The 17,701-nt window shown below is 38.0% G+C and overlaps 3 protein-coding genes across 4 annotated transcripts in view; 2 read left to right on the plus strand and 1 right to left on the minus strand.

The window, feature by feature from the left end:
• The window catches only part of eif4e1c (eukaryotic translation initiation factor 4E family member 1c), an 11,033-nt gene extending 8,183 nt beyond the window's left edge, over positions 1 to 2,850 (plus strand). The window contains exons 5-7 of the mRNA XM_079248545.1: positions 40 to 153; positions 283 to 422; positions 1,757 to 2,850. Coding sequence (XP_079104671.1) covers positions 40 to 153; positions 283 to 422; positions 1,757 to 1,871 — 369 coding nt within the window. The 3' untranslated portion in view covers positions 1,872 to 2,850. The remainder of the gene's footprint in view (positions 1 to 39; positions 154 to 282; positions 423 to 1,756) is intronic.
• A 2,539-nt stretch (positions 2,851 to 5,389) lies between these two features.
• LOC306762423 (transmembrane protein 150A) lies at positions 5,390 to 9,686 on the minus strand (the record flags this gene model as incomplete). Its single annotated transcript, XM_079248865.1, has 7 exons — positions 5,390 to 5,583; positions 6,122 to 6,299; positions 8,342 to 8,472; positions 8,550 to 8,617; positions 8,712 to 8,774; positions 8,850 to 8,897; positions 9,622 to 9,686. The coding sequence occupies 7 exons, from the start codon at positions 9,684 to 9,686 to the stop codon at positions 5,390 to 5,392; spliced, it is 747 nt and encodes a 248-aa protein (XP_079104991.1).
• A 2,071-nt stretch (positions 9,687 to 11,757) lies between these two features.
• Positions 11,758 to 17,463, plus strand: LOC306762607 (NFU1 iron-sulfur cluster scaffold homolog, mitochondrial). Of its 2 annotated transcripts, XM_079249151.1 has the most exons (9): positions 11,795 to 11,840; positions 12,020 to 12,060; positions 12,311 to 12,396; positions 12,526 to 12,661; positions 13,332 to 13,398; positions 13,499 to 13,610; positions 13,694 to 13,757; positions 16,349 to 16,523; positions 16,838 to 17,463. In XM_079249151.1, the coding sequence occupies exons 2-9, from the start codon at positions 12,041 to 12,043 to the stop codon at positions 16,904 to 16,906; spliced, it is 729 nt and encodes a 242-aa protein (XP_079105277.1). In that variant the 5' UTR covers positions 11,795 to 11,840; positions 12,020 to 12,040; the 3' UTR covers positions 16,907 to 17,463. The 2 variants fall into 2 exon arrangements, with proteins under 2 accessions (XP_079105278.1, XP_079105277.1); XM_079249152.1 differs by lacking the exon at positions 12,020 to 12,060 and having other exon boundaries at positions 11,758 to 11,840.
• The last annotated feature ends 238 nt before the right edge of the window (positions 17,464 to 17,701 follow it).

Here is a 17,701-nt window from a genome sequence, read left to right on the forward strand (position 1 = left end):
TATTTTTAAGTGACAAAACTGTTTCATTTTGTGTACTAGGATGGGATTAAGCCAATGTGGGAAGATGACAGGAACAAGCTTGGAGGTCGATGGCTGATGACTCTTAACAAACAACAGAGACACAATGATCTGGATCGCTACTGGATGGAAACGGTAACTCTACTTTAGTCCACACAAAATAAATCAGCTTCTTTATGTTCTTTTGTGAGTGAATTTTTTTTATTTAACATATACAGTACATTAGTTTGATTATTGAGTTGGGTGTAATGTTGTATCCTGCAGCTCCTGTGTTTAGTTGGTGAATCATTTGATGAGGCGAGTGAAGATGTGTGTGGAGCTGTGGTCAACGTCCGACCTAAAGGTGACAAAATAGCCATCTGGACAAGCAACTGCCAAAACAGGGAAGCTATCATGACGATAGGGTAAGTTGTAAAGTCACATGCTCATGGTTCATACACATTGGTTACTTTATTTGGTACACCTTGCTAGTACCAGGTTGAGCCCTCTTTTGCGCTCAGAATTGCCTTAGCTCTTAGCGACATAGATTTAACAAGTTGTGGGAAACATTCCTCAGAGATTGTGGTCCATATTAACATGATGGCATCACCACAGTGCTGCAGAATCGTCAGCTCTCCTGTTACATCCCATCCCAAACGTGTCCAGAGTTTCTTCTACATTGCTCTACTCAGCCCTAAGCTGTGGCAGGCCGCCATAATTATTTTGTTGGAGCTACCCCTTAAAAATGCAGAGAATTAAATCATTTCACTTGTACAGCATCAAAGTATGTTAACTGAGCCTGCACTGCTGTCACCGGGAGCAGCAGCAGCTGCAGGCTACTCTGATTTTCAGACTTCAGATCTGATCAGAGTACTGAATGGAAAGAGACGTGGTTGGGTGAACCCAAAGTTTAGCTAAACTTCAAGAGCATCTGACAAGTTTATTATGTGTATCAGAATGAGACTGCTGCTGCTGATGAGTTTATTAGCCATTCCAATAAAGATATTGGTGATGAACAGCAAGCTAGTTGGTGCTAATGCTACAGCTAAGGAAGTTGATGCTTCGAAGCTTGGAACATCAATTACAGTGACAGTCTTTGTTATTAGTATGTGATCCTGCCATGAATGTTGCAGCTGAAATGGAGTTTCATTAACAAAGTTTTTCCAATCTGGTCAGCCTCAGTGAAGTGTAGCATCACTTTCCTGTTGTTAGCTTTTAGCAGTGGCACCCGGTGTGGCCTTGTGCTGCTGTAGTCCATCTGTTTCAATGTTTATGTTTTGTATTCAGAGATGGGATTCTGCATACCTTAGTTGTATCTTCTTGAACTGGTTTGCCTATTTTCTTCAGATGTAAACAAGGCATTGTCATCTGGAGCGCTGCCATTCATTGGATATTTACTCTTGTTTGGATCTTTCTTTGTGAACCCAGCAGTTTCTGAAATACCCAGACCAACCAGTCTAACACCAGCAGGCAGGCCACATTCACAATCACTTTAATCCCCCTTTTTCCTCATTCTGATGCTCAGTTCGATCTTCAGCAGGTTGTCATGACATGTTTATTTTCCTTAATGCATTGAGTTGCTGCCATGTGATTGGTTGATAAGCGGTTTGTGTAAACAAGCAATCAAAGAGGTGTACCTAATTAAGTAACCTTTAAGTATATATTGATGTGAAGATTAGTCAGCTTGAATTGGCCACTAGATGGTGACTGTAAGCACAGGTCTTAACCAGCATTCAGCTTTCATCTCATCTTTCCACAGGCAACTTTACAAAGATCGTCTGAACCTCACCATGAAAGCCATGATTGGCTACCAGTCACACGATGACACGTCCAGTAAGAGCGGATCCACTACCAAGAACATGTACTCCGTTTGAAACGCTTTCCCCTCATTTCATCTTGCTGTAGATTTAAACAACTAAAAATCTGCATCATCACATTAACTTTTGAGTTGTCAACCACTGTAGTGTCCTTTACTTTTATTGCAAAGAGAATTGTTTATAGTGTGTACAGTTGGAGCTTCCTCCAATGCAAGAAGTCAGTGAAGCGATAGATATATAAAGGGAGGAGGCAGGAAACAATATAATCAGGCTGAGCAAGAGAACTGAAATTATTTCCTTTTAGAGTTTGAGTTCTGTGAGTAATATCAGTGACCCTCTCCCCACCAAGCTTCTAGCTGAAAACATGTGTTTTTCAGTTCTTAATTGCTTTGAGTTGGAAATTAAAAAAGAACTATAAGGCCTTGTTTTTCTCATGCTGAGTTCTCGATCCTTACAAGTGTTTTTCACCTCACAGGATAATAACGATAGGCAACTTGTATTTACACAGAACCAGTTTTAAGGGCAATTTTAACTTGATTTATCCCCAAGTGTTACCCATAAGGCAAATGCAGCAGCTTGAGGAATCTACAGTATCTTAAAGGTTTGTGAAAGCTGTAGTCACACTCCAAAGTTTAGGTTTGGATTCAGACCACTTCTAGTTTCAGCCATGCTGGAATTGTGGGATACTGCTTGTAGTACTTTTTTTCCCCCTCTTTCCCTTACATTTATTTATAATGTATGCATTGCAGTTACTTAGTTGAAAAACAACCATGGAATTTGTGTTTTTGAAACGTTTCTTTTTTGTTAATTAAATTTTTTACAGTGTACCATACAGTAAAAATGCTGACAAAATTAGGTGTGCTTTTCACTGTTTTCTTCCTAACAGAAACTGTAGATAATATCGCGCTCCTCTTGGTTGATGCGAAAGAAAGATGATTATTCATTGTGAAATGATTTTGCTCATAATGTATCTTTATTATCTGTAATTCCAGGATGTATATTACCTTCTTTCAAGTAAAGGTTAAGTGCTTTGCATTAAAAAAAAAAAAAAAACAGGCATGTTGTCACTTTTGTGGAAAGTCTCGCTTCTCAGTAAAGATCTGTACTGAATTATGTCAACTTCAATCATAACATACTTTTTTATCATCACTCAGGAGCAGGTGACATTCCACTGATGATGTTTATATTGGGTATTACTAGCTTATTACGAAGCAGATGCTCTACATGCTGAAGTCATAGAGCAGCATTCATTTGTAAGCTTATGAAGTTTATGAAGTCTGATAAGCCCTGTGAAAGAGATGTGGGCCTTTGGCTGCTAATGCTCCACTAAAATTGCAAGTGTTTTTCAGACTTTCAGGACTTCTGCAGTCATCAAAAACAAAATATGAGCTGATGTTGATCCAGATCACAAATTTAGTTTAACACAAGCCAGACTTCAACAAAAACTCAAAAACACTTGTAACTTATGTAACAATTTTTTCCCTGTCTTTCTATTCTCTGTTTGCACAACCTTTCCAGAAGCTGTCTGGAGTGTGTCCCTCATTAATGACAGCAAACTGTCTTTTTCCTTAGACTAGTGTTTCTCAATTATTGTCCTCAGGACCCCTTGCCTGCATTTTGTAGAGGCAATCCTGCTTCACCACACCTGAATGAAATAAATGGCTCAGCAACAGCAAAGATCTAGATGAGGAAGTTCATTAATCTGAATCAAGTAGGTTTGCCTCTGAACATGCAGGGCAGGGCCGAGAACTGCAATTGAGAAACACCGCCCTAAACAGAGTGGGTTGGTGTGAATCGTGGTTACATTTTCTTTTAATGGAAATGTGTCTCTGGAGACCAGATTTCTGTGAAGAAAAAGCTTAAAATTTCTTCTCTGAATAGCTGGAGTATTGTTGTATTCACTGTCTACTACTAGGAGTCTTCAGCAGTCATTGAAGAGAGATGACAGCAATTTAGCAAGATATTTTACATAACCTGGAAATAAAAGCTCTGAGCCCAGAAGCTACCTGTTATCCACCATAATCCAGTCTGCAACATTCTCAAATTTTTGATTCTACAAAGGGATTTTTTTTTGCAACCAGACAGGACTAAAATAGGCTTTCAGTTAAATAGGTTATCTAAATATTTTGCCTTTAAGTTTAGTTTTTTTAAAATGTATATTCAAAGAAATAATTGCTTAAAGAACCAAATCAAATCATGCTTTTCAAATAAGCAACTAAAAATAAGCTGTTTGAGAAACGAGGGGGAAGGCTGAATTTGTCTTCCAGAATTGTTATTTAAAGACCACAAACTATCTTCAAGAGTTGTCTATGTTGTTATACAAGCTTGTGTGACAGCAAGTTTTCTCTTAGGGCATTGTCATTATACAACCACTTAAATGACTCCAGTAAGGCCTTCTGCAAAAACATGGTTTCCCAACCTGCTTGATGTGTTGCTTAAGACACTAGTTAGGGAGTCTGCTGTGTGTTGAATGAAGGTGCAAAATGTATATTAGATCAAACTATGCTCCTGACTGATTAAAGTCTCTTTGAGGTCTTGCAGAGCTCACCACAAAAGCCACTTACATTTTACCTTTAAGTTTTTATGAAGTGCTTTGTGTCTTAAAAGCTAAAAAAGAAAAGGAAAACTACGCTTAACTCTTACTTGATCCTTATTTGTATTGTATGATGACACTTCTGACTGGACCACCTGCTTCAATCTAGTTAAAAAAAACGGAGAAATCCAATGATGTAGGCATTTGGCTAGGATTAAAAAACAATCGTCCTATCCTCGCATTTAGTTTTTATTGAAACTCAAGAAACTTTGAATGTTTTGAGGCTCTTTAAGCTGTCAAAATGGATTTCGTTCTCTTCAGTATGCACATTCATACTGAAATATGTTTAACAGAGCATTTAAATTAAATGAAAAAGACCGACAACACCCACTAAACTTTTGAAAACCAGTTGAGATGCTTCACTCAGTTTTAGTTATCTGGTCAAACAGGATGGTGTGAAGTCAGGAAACTTACAAGCTTCCTCTGCCCTTCAGATCAGAATTAATCCTCTTGTCGCAACTCAAGAACAAGACTTATCTGTATACAATTAGGATTTTATTGCAGTGCCAAAACGGCTCATGTGCTAATATGTACAAAGGAAAAAACAGTGTGCCAACATCGGTGACAATTTCTATTTAGATTATCGTTTATATCCCTGCGTTGAGAAATGTTTTCCATTGGATGTTGCCCGTACAACAGTTAAAAAGAAAGATAAAGTCCTTAAACAAGAGTTACATTAGTGTGCAAGTGTTTTCTTAGTAGAGTAATTATGTTTTGTTCAGTTGCAGTGAAAATGTCAATAAATATAATGCCTATATCCAGTCTTATGTAAGAAATGGAAGTCCCTCATATAGAAAGTCATGTTTAGATAACAATATAAAGTGAGGGAAAAAATAATCTTAATCCATCCTAGCAGACACACACACACACACACACATATACAAAGATCAAAATACTACAAATCTCTCAGCCAGAGTCCAGCCACTGTAGTTACAGATGTCGGATTCAGTCCATCCTCACGCTGGACTCTGGCAGCCTTATATCAGGACATTGACATGATCAAAGGCTTCTCCTCCTCCCGTTTGCCCAAAAGATTTGATATCATGAAGGAAGAGAAGAAGCAAAATTCCACTGCGTAGCTGAGCTCAAAGAGCTGCAGGTTGACGCTTAGCATCCACTCAAATATGGCCGAGAGGTGATTGTAGAAGTACTCCTCCTGGGAAAACAACACAGTATCTGAAGGGGGTCCCGTCAAGGATCTATAGAGCAAAGTCAAATTCTGTACATCTGTTGTGTGTGAATTTTATTTATTTATTTCTTTTTGTGACAAGGGGGATCATGTAAAAGAATATGTGCACAACAAAAACAGCTGCTAAAGATTATTCATTCATTCATTCATTTTCTGAACCGCTTAATCCAATTCAGGGTCGCGGGGAAGCTGGAGCCTATCCCAGCTGGCTTTGGGCGACAGGCAGGGTACACCCTGGACAGCTCGCCAGTCCATCGCAGGGCTGCTAAAGATTAATGCAGTGAAATTGTTGAGCAAATCTCTGCTGTGCATGGTTGAATGATCAGCCCACTTGGTAAACAAAGCCAGTGCTACGTTGCCTCACGGTACAGCTGGAGGGTATAAAACAGGCGTCACTGCTCAAGTGTATTACTGACATGTCCTGTTCCTTACAAGACAAGATGTTCAAGGCCTTCAAAACAAATCCAGAGCAAAAGGTTTGTGGAATACATACCATGAAAAACAGCCAATGGAAAAAAAGGATACAGCAGATAGTCACAATGATTTGAATCACAGTGGAGATGATGCGCAGGGGATAAAGAACCTTCTCGTATCCAGTCAGGACGCACTTCCCAGTCAGGGCAGTCAGTAAGATGATGTAGAAGCAGACACACATGAAACTGATGGCAGCTCCAAAGTAGTGAAGGAGCGGCAGGTAACCTGGCTGTGGAGAACAAGCAGCTTCCATTTTAAGTGCATTTGCAGATCATTTAACTCGAGGCAGACACAATAAGGAGATATTTTCATATGTGGCTTTGTACATAAAGTTTTCAGCATTCCTGATCAAAATGTATGTTCCTGTTTGTAGCAACTGAAGTAGATTTCCCAAACAACATATTAATATTTTATTCAACCTTCTCATGTGAATGTAAATCATTAACTTTTGTTTGACAACCTTGTGTGAACTTTTCTGAATGGTCAAATATCTTTGTAGTGCGCCCGATTCTTTAGCATAGAGCTGACCTGAATGTTTAAATTGTCCAAATGAGGAAAAAATCAAATTAATTAAATTCAAAATGTTGGAAAAAAAAAGTATCTTTACCCCCTTTGGAGATCAAACAATCCTATATTTGCTGAACACTTTAAAGTAACTGAGTTTTTGCATGTCTTTGTGTTAATCACAAAAACCAGGATATCCTCCTGACTACCAGTAGTTCAAATTTGTCCTCTGTGGAGGACAAAAATGGGCTCCATTGCAACAAGCGTGTTTTATGGGAAGAGCAAAAGTGCTTTGTGCTGATTTTTACTTGAAATTTTGTAGTTATATTTTCATTGAATATCTTATAAACACATTAAATCGTTTCTTAGATAAATATAACTACATTTTATCACAATATTTAAAAGTTTACGCTATGACCTCCGTAGTGGACATTTGTAGTTACACATTTTTTTTTCCTGGTAGTCAGGAGGATATTACAGAAAAATTCTTCAAGAGTGAATGTTTTACATCCCATTGTTTTCATTTTTTATTCATTTATTGCAATAATTAGATTGACACTTGGATTCAACTCATATACATTTTGCCTGCGATTTTGTGTACTAATGTCATCACACTGCAGTGCAAAAGTGTTGAGCAACCCTACATTTCTTCTTATTTTTCTTCTATAGATCCAGACTTTCTTTTACCTTTTAAAGTGATCTTAAGTAATAGTTATTTTGTCTTTCTGAAGGTCCGAAGTTTTTTTTTTTTCCATTCAATTTCAGGCCAGTCCTAGTGCTTAATAATTATCAGACAAATATATATCTGTATATTTAAATATGTACACACACACAAACACATTTTGCACCAACTACATGCTTCCAAAAAGAGTTTTTAGATGAAAACTTTGCTTCTTTCTACAACAACAAAACAAAAAGAAAACAAAAATAAATGTTAAGTCTTCAAAACTGTCTATAGCATATGAGGATCTAAAATTAATGTCCATGAGAAACATGGCAAACACTCCAGGAAAGACTTGGAAACAAGACGTGAGAGATTCGTCTAGACCTTCAGTTGGTCCATCGGCTGTTTCGAGTCTGATCAGAAATGGTCTAGATGAAAATGTGACTATCAAGAAGACAGTTGTACAGGATGGAAACAGGAAGAAAAGGCTGACTTCTGTCAAACAACAGAAGGGCTGGGCTGGAAATTAGTGGCAACATGTCTTACAGAGAGATAAATCCTTCACACAGCTTGGATCTCAACACGAAAGGCAGCCAACGTCCAAAAATGAGCTTTAAGAAGCCTTCAGAGCTACTCCTAAAGATTAATTATGAAAATTACACAAAAGCTTGTCTAAGAAAAGGCAGAATCATGACTGTTGTGTAATATGTGACATTGTTACAGAACAGTAGGCTGGTTTGGCAGCACTAATGGAAAGGATCCTGGAATGCTCATGGAAACAACTGGTTTCCAATACACAACTGTTTAAATAAAGATGTGACTTCCATGCAGTGCTACAAACTGTGAAAGACATGACAACTCTCCTTCTATTGTGAGTCATCACACACAAAATAAAACATCATTACCAGCTTTTGTTTGCTGTTTCAACACAGGTTTGACTTCCTTGTTTGGTGAAAGATTTACAATAATCAAACCCCTGGCTGAATTTGGAACTAAGTTCTCTTTGTGGTTCAGTGTGTGAACCTCTGGCGTTGTTGCTCTGAAGCAATTTCAGCACTGCTGATAGTTAATCACAAACTGTCGGTAACAACAGTGGTACTTACGTTACAGTTTCCAGCTCCAAATGCACCCATGGCCGCCACCACCCCAAATACCAGCGCCGATTTGCTCAGCAAGGAGTGACATGCGTGTTTCTCCATAATATGAGCATGGTGGAACATACAAAACAGCAGAACTATAGAGGACATCACAGTTGATGCATCACAGACACATTCATGTATGAAATGTTCATCATTCAGCAGGTGAACTCACACAGGAAGGATCCGGCATTCATGATGGCTGTAAAAAGGGAGTTTTCTGGTGCACTGGTTCCACTCGAGCTGGAATCACAGAATTATTTCATTGCTTGTGTTCGATATTTGATTGCACACAATGGAAGATAAAATGCTAAATTCTGAAAGCAGTATTTTTTACCTTATAGTTGGAACAAAGCAACATCCATTGGAAATATTGACTGTGCAGTAGTTTTCACCAACCCTGAGAAGAAATGGAGAATTTGTCACTATTCCAACGCTAAAAGAGAAGCCAAAACGACTGTTGTATGCAACTCACCAGTCACTAAGGGAGCACACATGATTGTTGGTGACAGCCAGGCCGTATCTAAACATGTGAACCAAAAGAAAAAAATCTGCATTTAGATTAAAAACATTCTAACTTTCACAGCATTTAAGATGCAAAAAACAGTCTGAAACAAGATACATCTCAGCAGCATTAAGCAGCCATGTTGGGAATGTGATGAGAAAGGTTTCTCACCAACTATTTCACTGACGTCAAATCAGGTGAAAAACATTTCCATTTACAGGCTATTGTCACGAATGACTAACACAGCAGATCAATTATCTGCATGAATAGCAAGTGGATCTCTTAAGTTTGTCTTGACACTGCACACCCTGCAGCCTGCGAAACAAGCCCGGCTACATATTTCAAGGCTGCTGTTTAATGGTACAAGTAAATTCTGTACTGTCTTGAAACAAAAAAAGGGGAGAAAAAGTCTGACATGGAATAAAACTTTGACAGATAGATAATCTTTAATCGTTACAGAAAATGCCAACCATCCTTAATATTACCGCCACACTCTGCAAAACTATACTGTTCATGTTTTCCTGTTCATGACATGATGATTCTGAGGGACACAATCAGCTTTCATCCACAAAACTTAAAGATGCCAGTAACTAAGATCAAGATTTTTACACACTCAAAGTAAATGTTGCATTTAAATGTCACCGCAATCTGCTGAGGCTGAGAAAAAAAATAAAAAATAGAATATATTTTTGTCTCACCAGGGTGGAAAAACAAAAAAACAAAGCATGAATTGTGGACTTACATGCTCCATGTTCCAATGAGAGACACCAGAGATAGTGTAATTGGGAAGATAATCCAGATCACCATCTCTTAGTGCCGAGGAAGAATACAGCTGAAGAAGGGGTCCTCAGTACACTCAGGTTTCCTTATAGCTTTACAGATTCCTCACGAGGTCAGCATCAAATCCTCACATCAGTTTTGACAGTAAGACGTTGAACAAAGTCTTAAACTTTTGTGATATAACTGAAAACCGGGTCCATGAAGTCAAAATTACCTTGCTGTAGAGAGTTCAGAGTAAAGTCCTGCTCTGATGGGAGTCTTCTCTCTCTTTCTGCCACTCCTTCGGAGCACCACCTTCTCTGTGTGAACAAATGTTGGGAAACATTGGGTTGGCCTTCTTGCCATGCTCACTGTTTGTTTTATTTCAAACACACTCACCTTGATGTTCCTGCTTCAGAGTGACTGTGTTTACAGTAGGCCTATGCGCTATGATTATGGTTTGTAAGAATACACCAGAAATATGGTGTTGAGAATCTGAATGTATGTGCAGCATGTTTTAAATTCTTGAAGTGAAGTGCTTTGTTTAACCTGTAATTCAGTCGTGGTAAGCAACTTCTTTCACTTTAAGATGAATGACACCCAAAAACAACATCCATTTTTTTTCTAGGATATGTTTTTGTTTGTTTTTTTACTTTTACCTTGTTTGTAACAAGAAAAGTTTTGAACATTTCATTAAAAATTGTGAAAGAATATATAGTTATTGCCATTTTTAACATTTTTATGGTCACTGCATATTAGTTTGACATCAGTCATTCACTTTGCAGCATCACCAATAACAAAATAATAGCAGCATCAACTCATGAATGACTATAATAAAAAAAAATCATCTTGAAGAAGAAAATGGTCTTAGAAGGCCTGAAAACTACAAACTTCAGATTACTGGAGTGTGAGCGCAGCTCCGCCTGTCATCAGTGCATTCATTGCCCGAAGAAAAAGCTTTTTCTCAACGTGCTTGTCTTTGTCTTCATGATACGTAACCTGCCGTAGGGAAGGGTGTCAAAAAGGCAATGTCCTGTGTGTGCAGTCTTTCTTGATGTAAATTTTTCACTTGTTATAGATTTCCTCCACTTGGAATGTGGAGCACCAGTGATCCGGTGGTCTATCTTAATTTTCCGTTGCAGTTCCTTTGTCTTTTTTCTGGTGCAACTGAAGAACCACACAGTTCATCCATCTGCCAGGACACTAAAACTTTATGAGGTGAGACTCCAGAGGAGAGCAGAAAATCAGTCTTTACTGTGCTTTTTTTTTTTACTTGCTGGTTTGCATGCCCAGGTCCATAAGATCCACTCCTAGATGCTTTCTTAAGTAATAGAAGCTCGACACCTGTTCCACCTCCTCTGTGCGCATTACAAGACCATTGCAATTTGAATACTTGTGTTTCTTGTAATCATTGATTTTCTTGTTTTCTTGGTGTTAAGGAATATAATTTATATATTATTTTATAGTTATTGGTGTAGCACAAGGACATCAGAGACCGGACCTCCTCCTTGTAGGCCATCACCTCCTTGTTGCTTATCAACCTCACCATGGCTGCATCATCTGCAAACTTAAATATGGAGTTTGAGTCATAACAGTGAATGACGTCATGAGTAAAGAGTAAATAGGGGAGTGGCATGAAAATGCAGTCTTGGATGTTACCAGTGTTGAAGAGGAGGAGGTGAAACTTCCAAGTTTGGTCTCCTGAAGTTTGTAGTTGAGGATGTCCTTGTAGAGGTGGATGAGAGCCATTTGTTGCCTTGCTTCTTTGAGCTGAAGCAGTGTAAGCCTGAAGAAACAGCACCCTCACATGAGTGTTGGGTTTGTCCAGGTGTGTGACAGCAATAAGTATAACTGAGACAGCATCATCAGAATATCTGTTGTCTTTACAGGCTGGAGTACAATCTTCCACAGCCTAAACTAAATGGGTTATCTAAAAAATAAAATACTTATTTTAAATGAGAATTTTCTTAAATAGCTAATTAATTAATTAATTAATTAATTAATATAAAAAAAACACTTTTTCTTGTGTTACAGACAAAATCAAGAAGAAATCAGACGCTGACATTAGATTTAGGCTCTTTGGATCAGGACTATGCGCCTTCTACCACATGGGGTCCTCTTTTTCAAAACAAACAAAATGGCGGCGCACATGAGATGGGGACTTCAGCTGTTGTTAAGGGCAAGAAATCCCGCTTACTTTAGGTTTGAATCTCTGTATCTGTCGCACATTGTTTGTTGTGTTTTTATATAAATTGTCTGAAAAGTTTTAATGTTTGTGTAATACATAAAAAACACATTTCTTTGGGTAGTTATGATGACACTTGGTCCAGTATTTAGCTAACCATCCAAATGCATTAAATGGCAGATTTTCTACTCTCCAGCTGAACTCCGTTCATCTAGATATGGATTTACTTGGAAAAAAGTTAGTTGATGACGTCGATTATTTTTTATCTGTATATTAAAAAAAAAAAAAAAAGCCTTTAACTCGCTAGCTGCTAGCTAGCGCAAGTAGTGTGAGCTTCATCTTTTACTAAAATGAATGACGATTAATATTATCGCCACTTTTCCCACTTCTTTATTTAAAACGGTTTTGATTGTATGAAAATGTTTTCAATAGTTTGAAAGCCTAACATCATACGTGCAAGACATACTTATTATCTACATCTTCCAAGGTTTCTAACCAAGACTAGAAGTTCATACCGCTCACAGAGCTTCGGAGCGCAGCTTCAGTCCGGGACAAGAGCCACCAGCTGCTCAGGTAGGAACACAATGTCTGGAAAACAGACTCATATTTAGCTAAACCGTGTCGTCATGCAGACTGTAATCGCATTTATGGAGAAAATACAATACAACCTTACTGAGCGGATTGCTTTGTGATGTTTTACAGTTAGATACTTTTCCATCCAAACTCAAGACACTCCAAATCCCAGAAGCTTGAAGTTCCTCCCTGGTAAACCTGTACTTGGAAGTGGGACACTTGACTTTCCATCACCTAACTCAGCTGGAACTTCATCTTTAGCCAGGTAGTGTGCCACATTACTGATATATTTTGTTGCATTAGGGGTCATTATGATAGTCTCAGATCTCATGCTTTCATGTGTCAGGCTGTGAAGTGTTGAGTGTTTTCTTTATCATTATAATGTTTATGGTAAATTTTTAAGTAATTTTGAGAAAATGATCAGATGTGTGTTGAGAAAATGAATAGAGAAAATGGATGTTTTTTCTTACATACCACATTGGAAGGTAACAGCAGAGAGAAACTGAGAAAAATGACAAATCATAACTTTTATTTAAGTTTATTTCCGCTTCTGTTTTGCCAAAACTTTGGAATCAGATCTATAACATGCAGCTTTCCCTTTAACCATTGCATGTCTCATGTGGCACAACATTAAAGCTATTTGTTGAATAATGTTTAGTTACAAATTATTTCCCTGCAGATTTTTGCATTGTCGTAAGTTAAGTCAGACACATTACCAAGCTGTCAGCGTAACATTTTGATAAATAAATAAATAATTTATGGGTTTGTTAAAGACATAACAGGGTACTGAAGTGCATTGTGATTATGTATTGTTCTCTGATGCGATCTGACACATATTCTTTTTTGAGTCTACATTGCAATCCCTAAAAGAACCAATAAGATTTCATGTTTCTGTATGTTTTTCATTTTTACTGAATACAACATGATGCTTTCAGGGACCTGTTTGAAATTGAAGGAGTTAAAAGTGTGTTCTTTGGGCCGGACTTCATTACAGTCACAAAAGTAAGTATTAAATGCACTGTCACAGCTCATCTGAATTATTTACTTCCTTTGAAGCCTTTTTGGGTAAAGCAAGGAAATGAGATGCTTAAGTTTCCTTCAGACAGATGAAGATCTTGAGTGGACAGACATTAAGCGTCACGCTTTGGAGGCCATCACTAAGTTCTTTGAGAGCGGTGAGCCAATAACAACAGGAGCAGTGCACCATGAAAGCAGTGAGTATTCAGAGTTATCATATGCAACTGCATAGCAGAGATGTTTATTTATATATGAATATTAAGCATTTCTGGTATTCCAGGTCTTTCTGAAGATGATGATGATATTGTATCTATGATAAAGGAGCTTTTGGACACAAGAATCAGGTAAAAAATTAACTCATTTTTATGTCTGCTACATAAAAGTGACTTTATTGGTAAAAAAATCTTTTCAGCTATGCTTAATTTTTCTTTCTTCACCCTTTCAAAGTGATGTTGACAGCACTCTCTGAGACAATAGTAGTGAGATAAATTACATTAAAGGAAAAATACGTTGTGAGTTTATTAATTCATTAGAATCTGCATTCATTTGATTGATAAAAACAATAATGATTAATAATAATGAGAAGACTGACTAGTTCCAAATAGGGATGGCTTCTGGGAGGAATGAACTCTGGTACCTTTGTCTCTTTTTATTGGAGTTGAAGAATTCTCTCACTGAACACGCTTTGTTGTTTCTTAAAGTGGAACTATTATGTGCATTTCAGGCAATTTATTTTTATTTCTGAGACCAGAAGGATCGAGTTATTGTCACAAATCGCTTTATTTACTTCAGACCGACCCTCTCCGTAGACTGTCAGATCAGCCTGTGGGCAAAACGAGTGGATTGAGACTCTTCCGCATTAAGCCCCGCCTCCCGCCACTGCACTACATCGGGAGCGCGTAACGCAACTGCTTTAGCCGTCATTGTGACATCTCATAAACAGAAGGATTAGGCTAATATAAACTCAATAAAAAAAAAAAAATACAATGTCAACACGTAGCATACAGCCCTACATGTTGGAACCTGAATCAGACCCTGAAAACGAAGTGGAAAACAGCAACCCACAGCAACGAATGCAGCAGGATGTCTCTCTTTGGTAAACTCACCAGCCATCGTTGGAAATAACTTTATCCGACGTTTTCCACCCGCCTGATGTATTTGTACATGCCCTTGTTAACCAGTAGAAGGTAACCAATCACCGAACCTTATCCCCCGGGACGTCACAAGGATTTACAAGTAGAAAAAAACTCTCTAAAACGACCCGTTTTTCGTCGCCATGGAAGCCGAACGGAGAGAGTGCTGGAACTCAAACTCAAACATGCGTTTAGGTGATAAAAAACAGTGTCGTTCACATGTCTGATGAGGATTCAACACTGTAACACGGTAGAAAGCTCAGAAAAATTGAAATACCATAATAGGACCCCTTTAACTGTGTTGTGTAGAGGATGTGAGAAATCTTTCCCAGCAGCTTGTGTAATTCTTCCGAGGACAATCAGCACCAGCGGCTCCGGAGTTATTCCCAACACAGAACCAGCCTTCTTCATTAGTTTGTCCATTGTCTTTAAAGGCCCGTTAATGCTTGATGCAGAAGACCGATAGGCAGATGGGAAAAAGGTTTAATCCACCTTCTGCATTGGTTACACACAGAGTTTGTTTTCAAGGGGCTTAGCTATCCATCAGTCGATGCAGACAACAGAAAGATACCACTGGAAATTACAGGGTCAGTGTTGAGTGGTATAGCTGACACATCACCTGCGAAAGAAACAAACCAGGCAGAGAAGAGGAACGGGAAGAAGACAACAACACAGAAACTGTCACATAAATAGCACCTGAAGTAGAAGAAGATGTAGAAAATGTTTAGGAGAACAACAACCGGCATCAAAATGCAGAAGTGAACTCTGAACTCAGGAGTTCCCACTAGTGGATGAACTAACTTAATAATCATGGCATGTAAAAGACCCATGGAGGTATGAGGATGCCAGCGTTTGACAACGTTTGAAACAGATGTCTTCACTTATATATGCTGGGAGCATAAAGGGGCCTTAAGTCTGTGGTTCTGATGCTGCTGCCCCAGCAGATGGCTGCAGAGCTGACTGCACTTCCCACAACAGACTTAGAGACGATAAGCAACATCTTGGTGCAGATATTTTTTTTATTATCTTACCTTCCCTAAGTGTAATCTGCTCTATCCCTTCTTCGCTTCTATGTACTGGAGGGAGATGAGGCTGTGTTAAGGTCCATGACTGAGCTGCAGGGAGACAGAGTGGAGGTGTGACACTTATTTGTCACAGTCAGCCATGGCATTGTTTCAGGGATGTCTCCAAGTGGTTCACTGAGTACATTCTAGTCTGTCTCCTCAAAGCATCTCCTCAGAGCATCCTCAGACTCATGAGACCAGGTTTTATTTGGTCTGCATATTGACTGGTTGCTGCTGGTTTGTAGGTAGAGGTGAGAAGAACCAGATTATGGTCTGACCTTCTTAAAGAAGGGAGGACAGTGGAGCTAAATGCAATTTTAATGTTTGTGTGAAATAAGCACAACGTTTAGTCTGGTTAAGCACCCGACGAACTGTTGGAATGTTGGTAAAGTTGCAGAGAAAGATACTTGTCTAATCTACAGAATGGGAATACATGTGTTAGGATGCTGTGTTTGTAGCCTAGTAAAGATAGAGCTGATGACATCACTGTCTGCAATAGTACTTGGTATGATGGAAACCACTTCAAAAATAACACAAATATGATTGTGATTGTCTTTAAAAAATTAAAGATAAAAACAGCTTGATTGTATCTAAAAAAAATTTAAAACAGTATAGTCAGATCTACTACAGTTTGCTGCCACCATGCAGTGCATCGTAGAGAGTAATAACAGTCTCAGACTGTAAGCACTTCATACTGCTTTGTTACACTCTAATTGAATTGCTGTTTTCATCCACAAGACCTACAGTACAAGAGGATGGAGGCGATGTCATTTTTAAGGGATTTGAGAATGGCACAGTCAAGTTAAAGCTGGTTGGTTCCTGCACTGGATGTCCCAGCTCTACAGTCACCCTGAGAAATGGCATTCAGAACATGATGCAGTTTTATATCCCTGAAGTGGACAATGTGGAGCAGGTGATTACTGAATGTATGGTTTTATAGACTGTGTTTTTTTCATTTTGAAGTCAATTTTAACTGTTGATGACGATCTGGGGTTAGTTTTTATAAGCTGCTCTAAGGCGTTTTATCAGCAATCAGTTTGTTATCATTAGAGGACCCTCAGGGTTTGGCAACAAAAAGTGTTAAATGAAATAAATGAAGAAAAAAATGGCCTCTTATACTGAGCTTAGTTACATTTTTGGACACGTTGTGAATGACATTAATACTAACTTGCACTTCTCAAATAATAAAATAAATGTCTTTTATGTTTTGGTTTTTTTTTTAACCAGGTGGAAGATGAAGTGGATGAGATTAATGCAAAGGTTTTTGCTGAAGTGGAGCGCAAATTACAAGACTAAAAACCTCTCTGACCAACACATGACTTTTGACAGAAAAGAAGAAATTTTACAGTATATACACATAACATGATCATTATTCCCATGGTAACCATATTATAAATGAGTAGAGATGATTACATCCAGTAGTTGTCTCCATATTACATACTGTTAAGATTTTACTGTAATTACAGAAACAGAAAACACTTTTTTTAAGCAAAACATTTATTGTGATGTCTATGAATGTTGTGTTGTATTTATTACTTACAAATATTGTATATTGAGAGAATATTTTCTTAAGGTGGAGATTTGGTGAAAGTTTGTTCGTGGTTAAAGTTGTAAAAAAAAAAAAAAAAAAAAAAGATTTGATTAAATATTCTGTTTGCTGCTGCTGTGCACACAATGCAAAACCAGACAGCTTAAGGATTTTAATAAAATTACTATTCATGCCACCCAAAAAATGTAAATTGAGCTGCAATTATTAACTGAGCAAAAGTAAGATGTCAGAGAAGCAATATTTTATTGTATGTATGCTTTCTGTGCCACTTTAGATTTACTGTAACATTAAAATGCACTGTTTGACTTGGTTCCTGAGACATTTGTTACATTTATTTTCTTGAGTTAATAGTGGATGGTGGTCTGTAAAACTCGGAGGAAAATAGTCACAGCTCACTTGCAAATGGTTTTTTTCTGTTGCAGAGAAAGACCTAAAAAGTCTTACCGAAATCAATACAAACATGAGCATAAAATAAATAAATACAAAAAAGGAGGAACAAGTTGAGAATTACATTCGGAATAGTAAGAAATAAAGACAAATGA

The sequence above is a fragment of the Telmatherina bonti genome, assembly GCF_933228915.1.
Source record: "Telmatherina bonti genome assembly, chromosome: 11".
NCBI classification, from domain to species: domain Eukaryota; kingdom Metazoa; phylum Chordata; class Actinopteri; order Atheriniformes; family Telmatherinidae; genus Telmatherina; species Telmatherina bonti.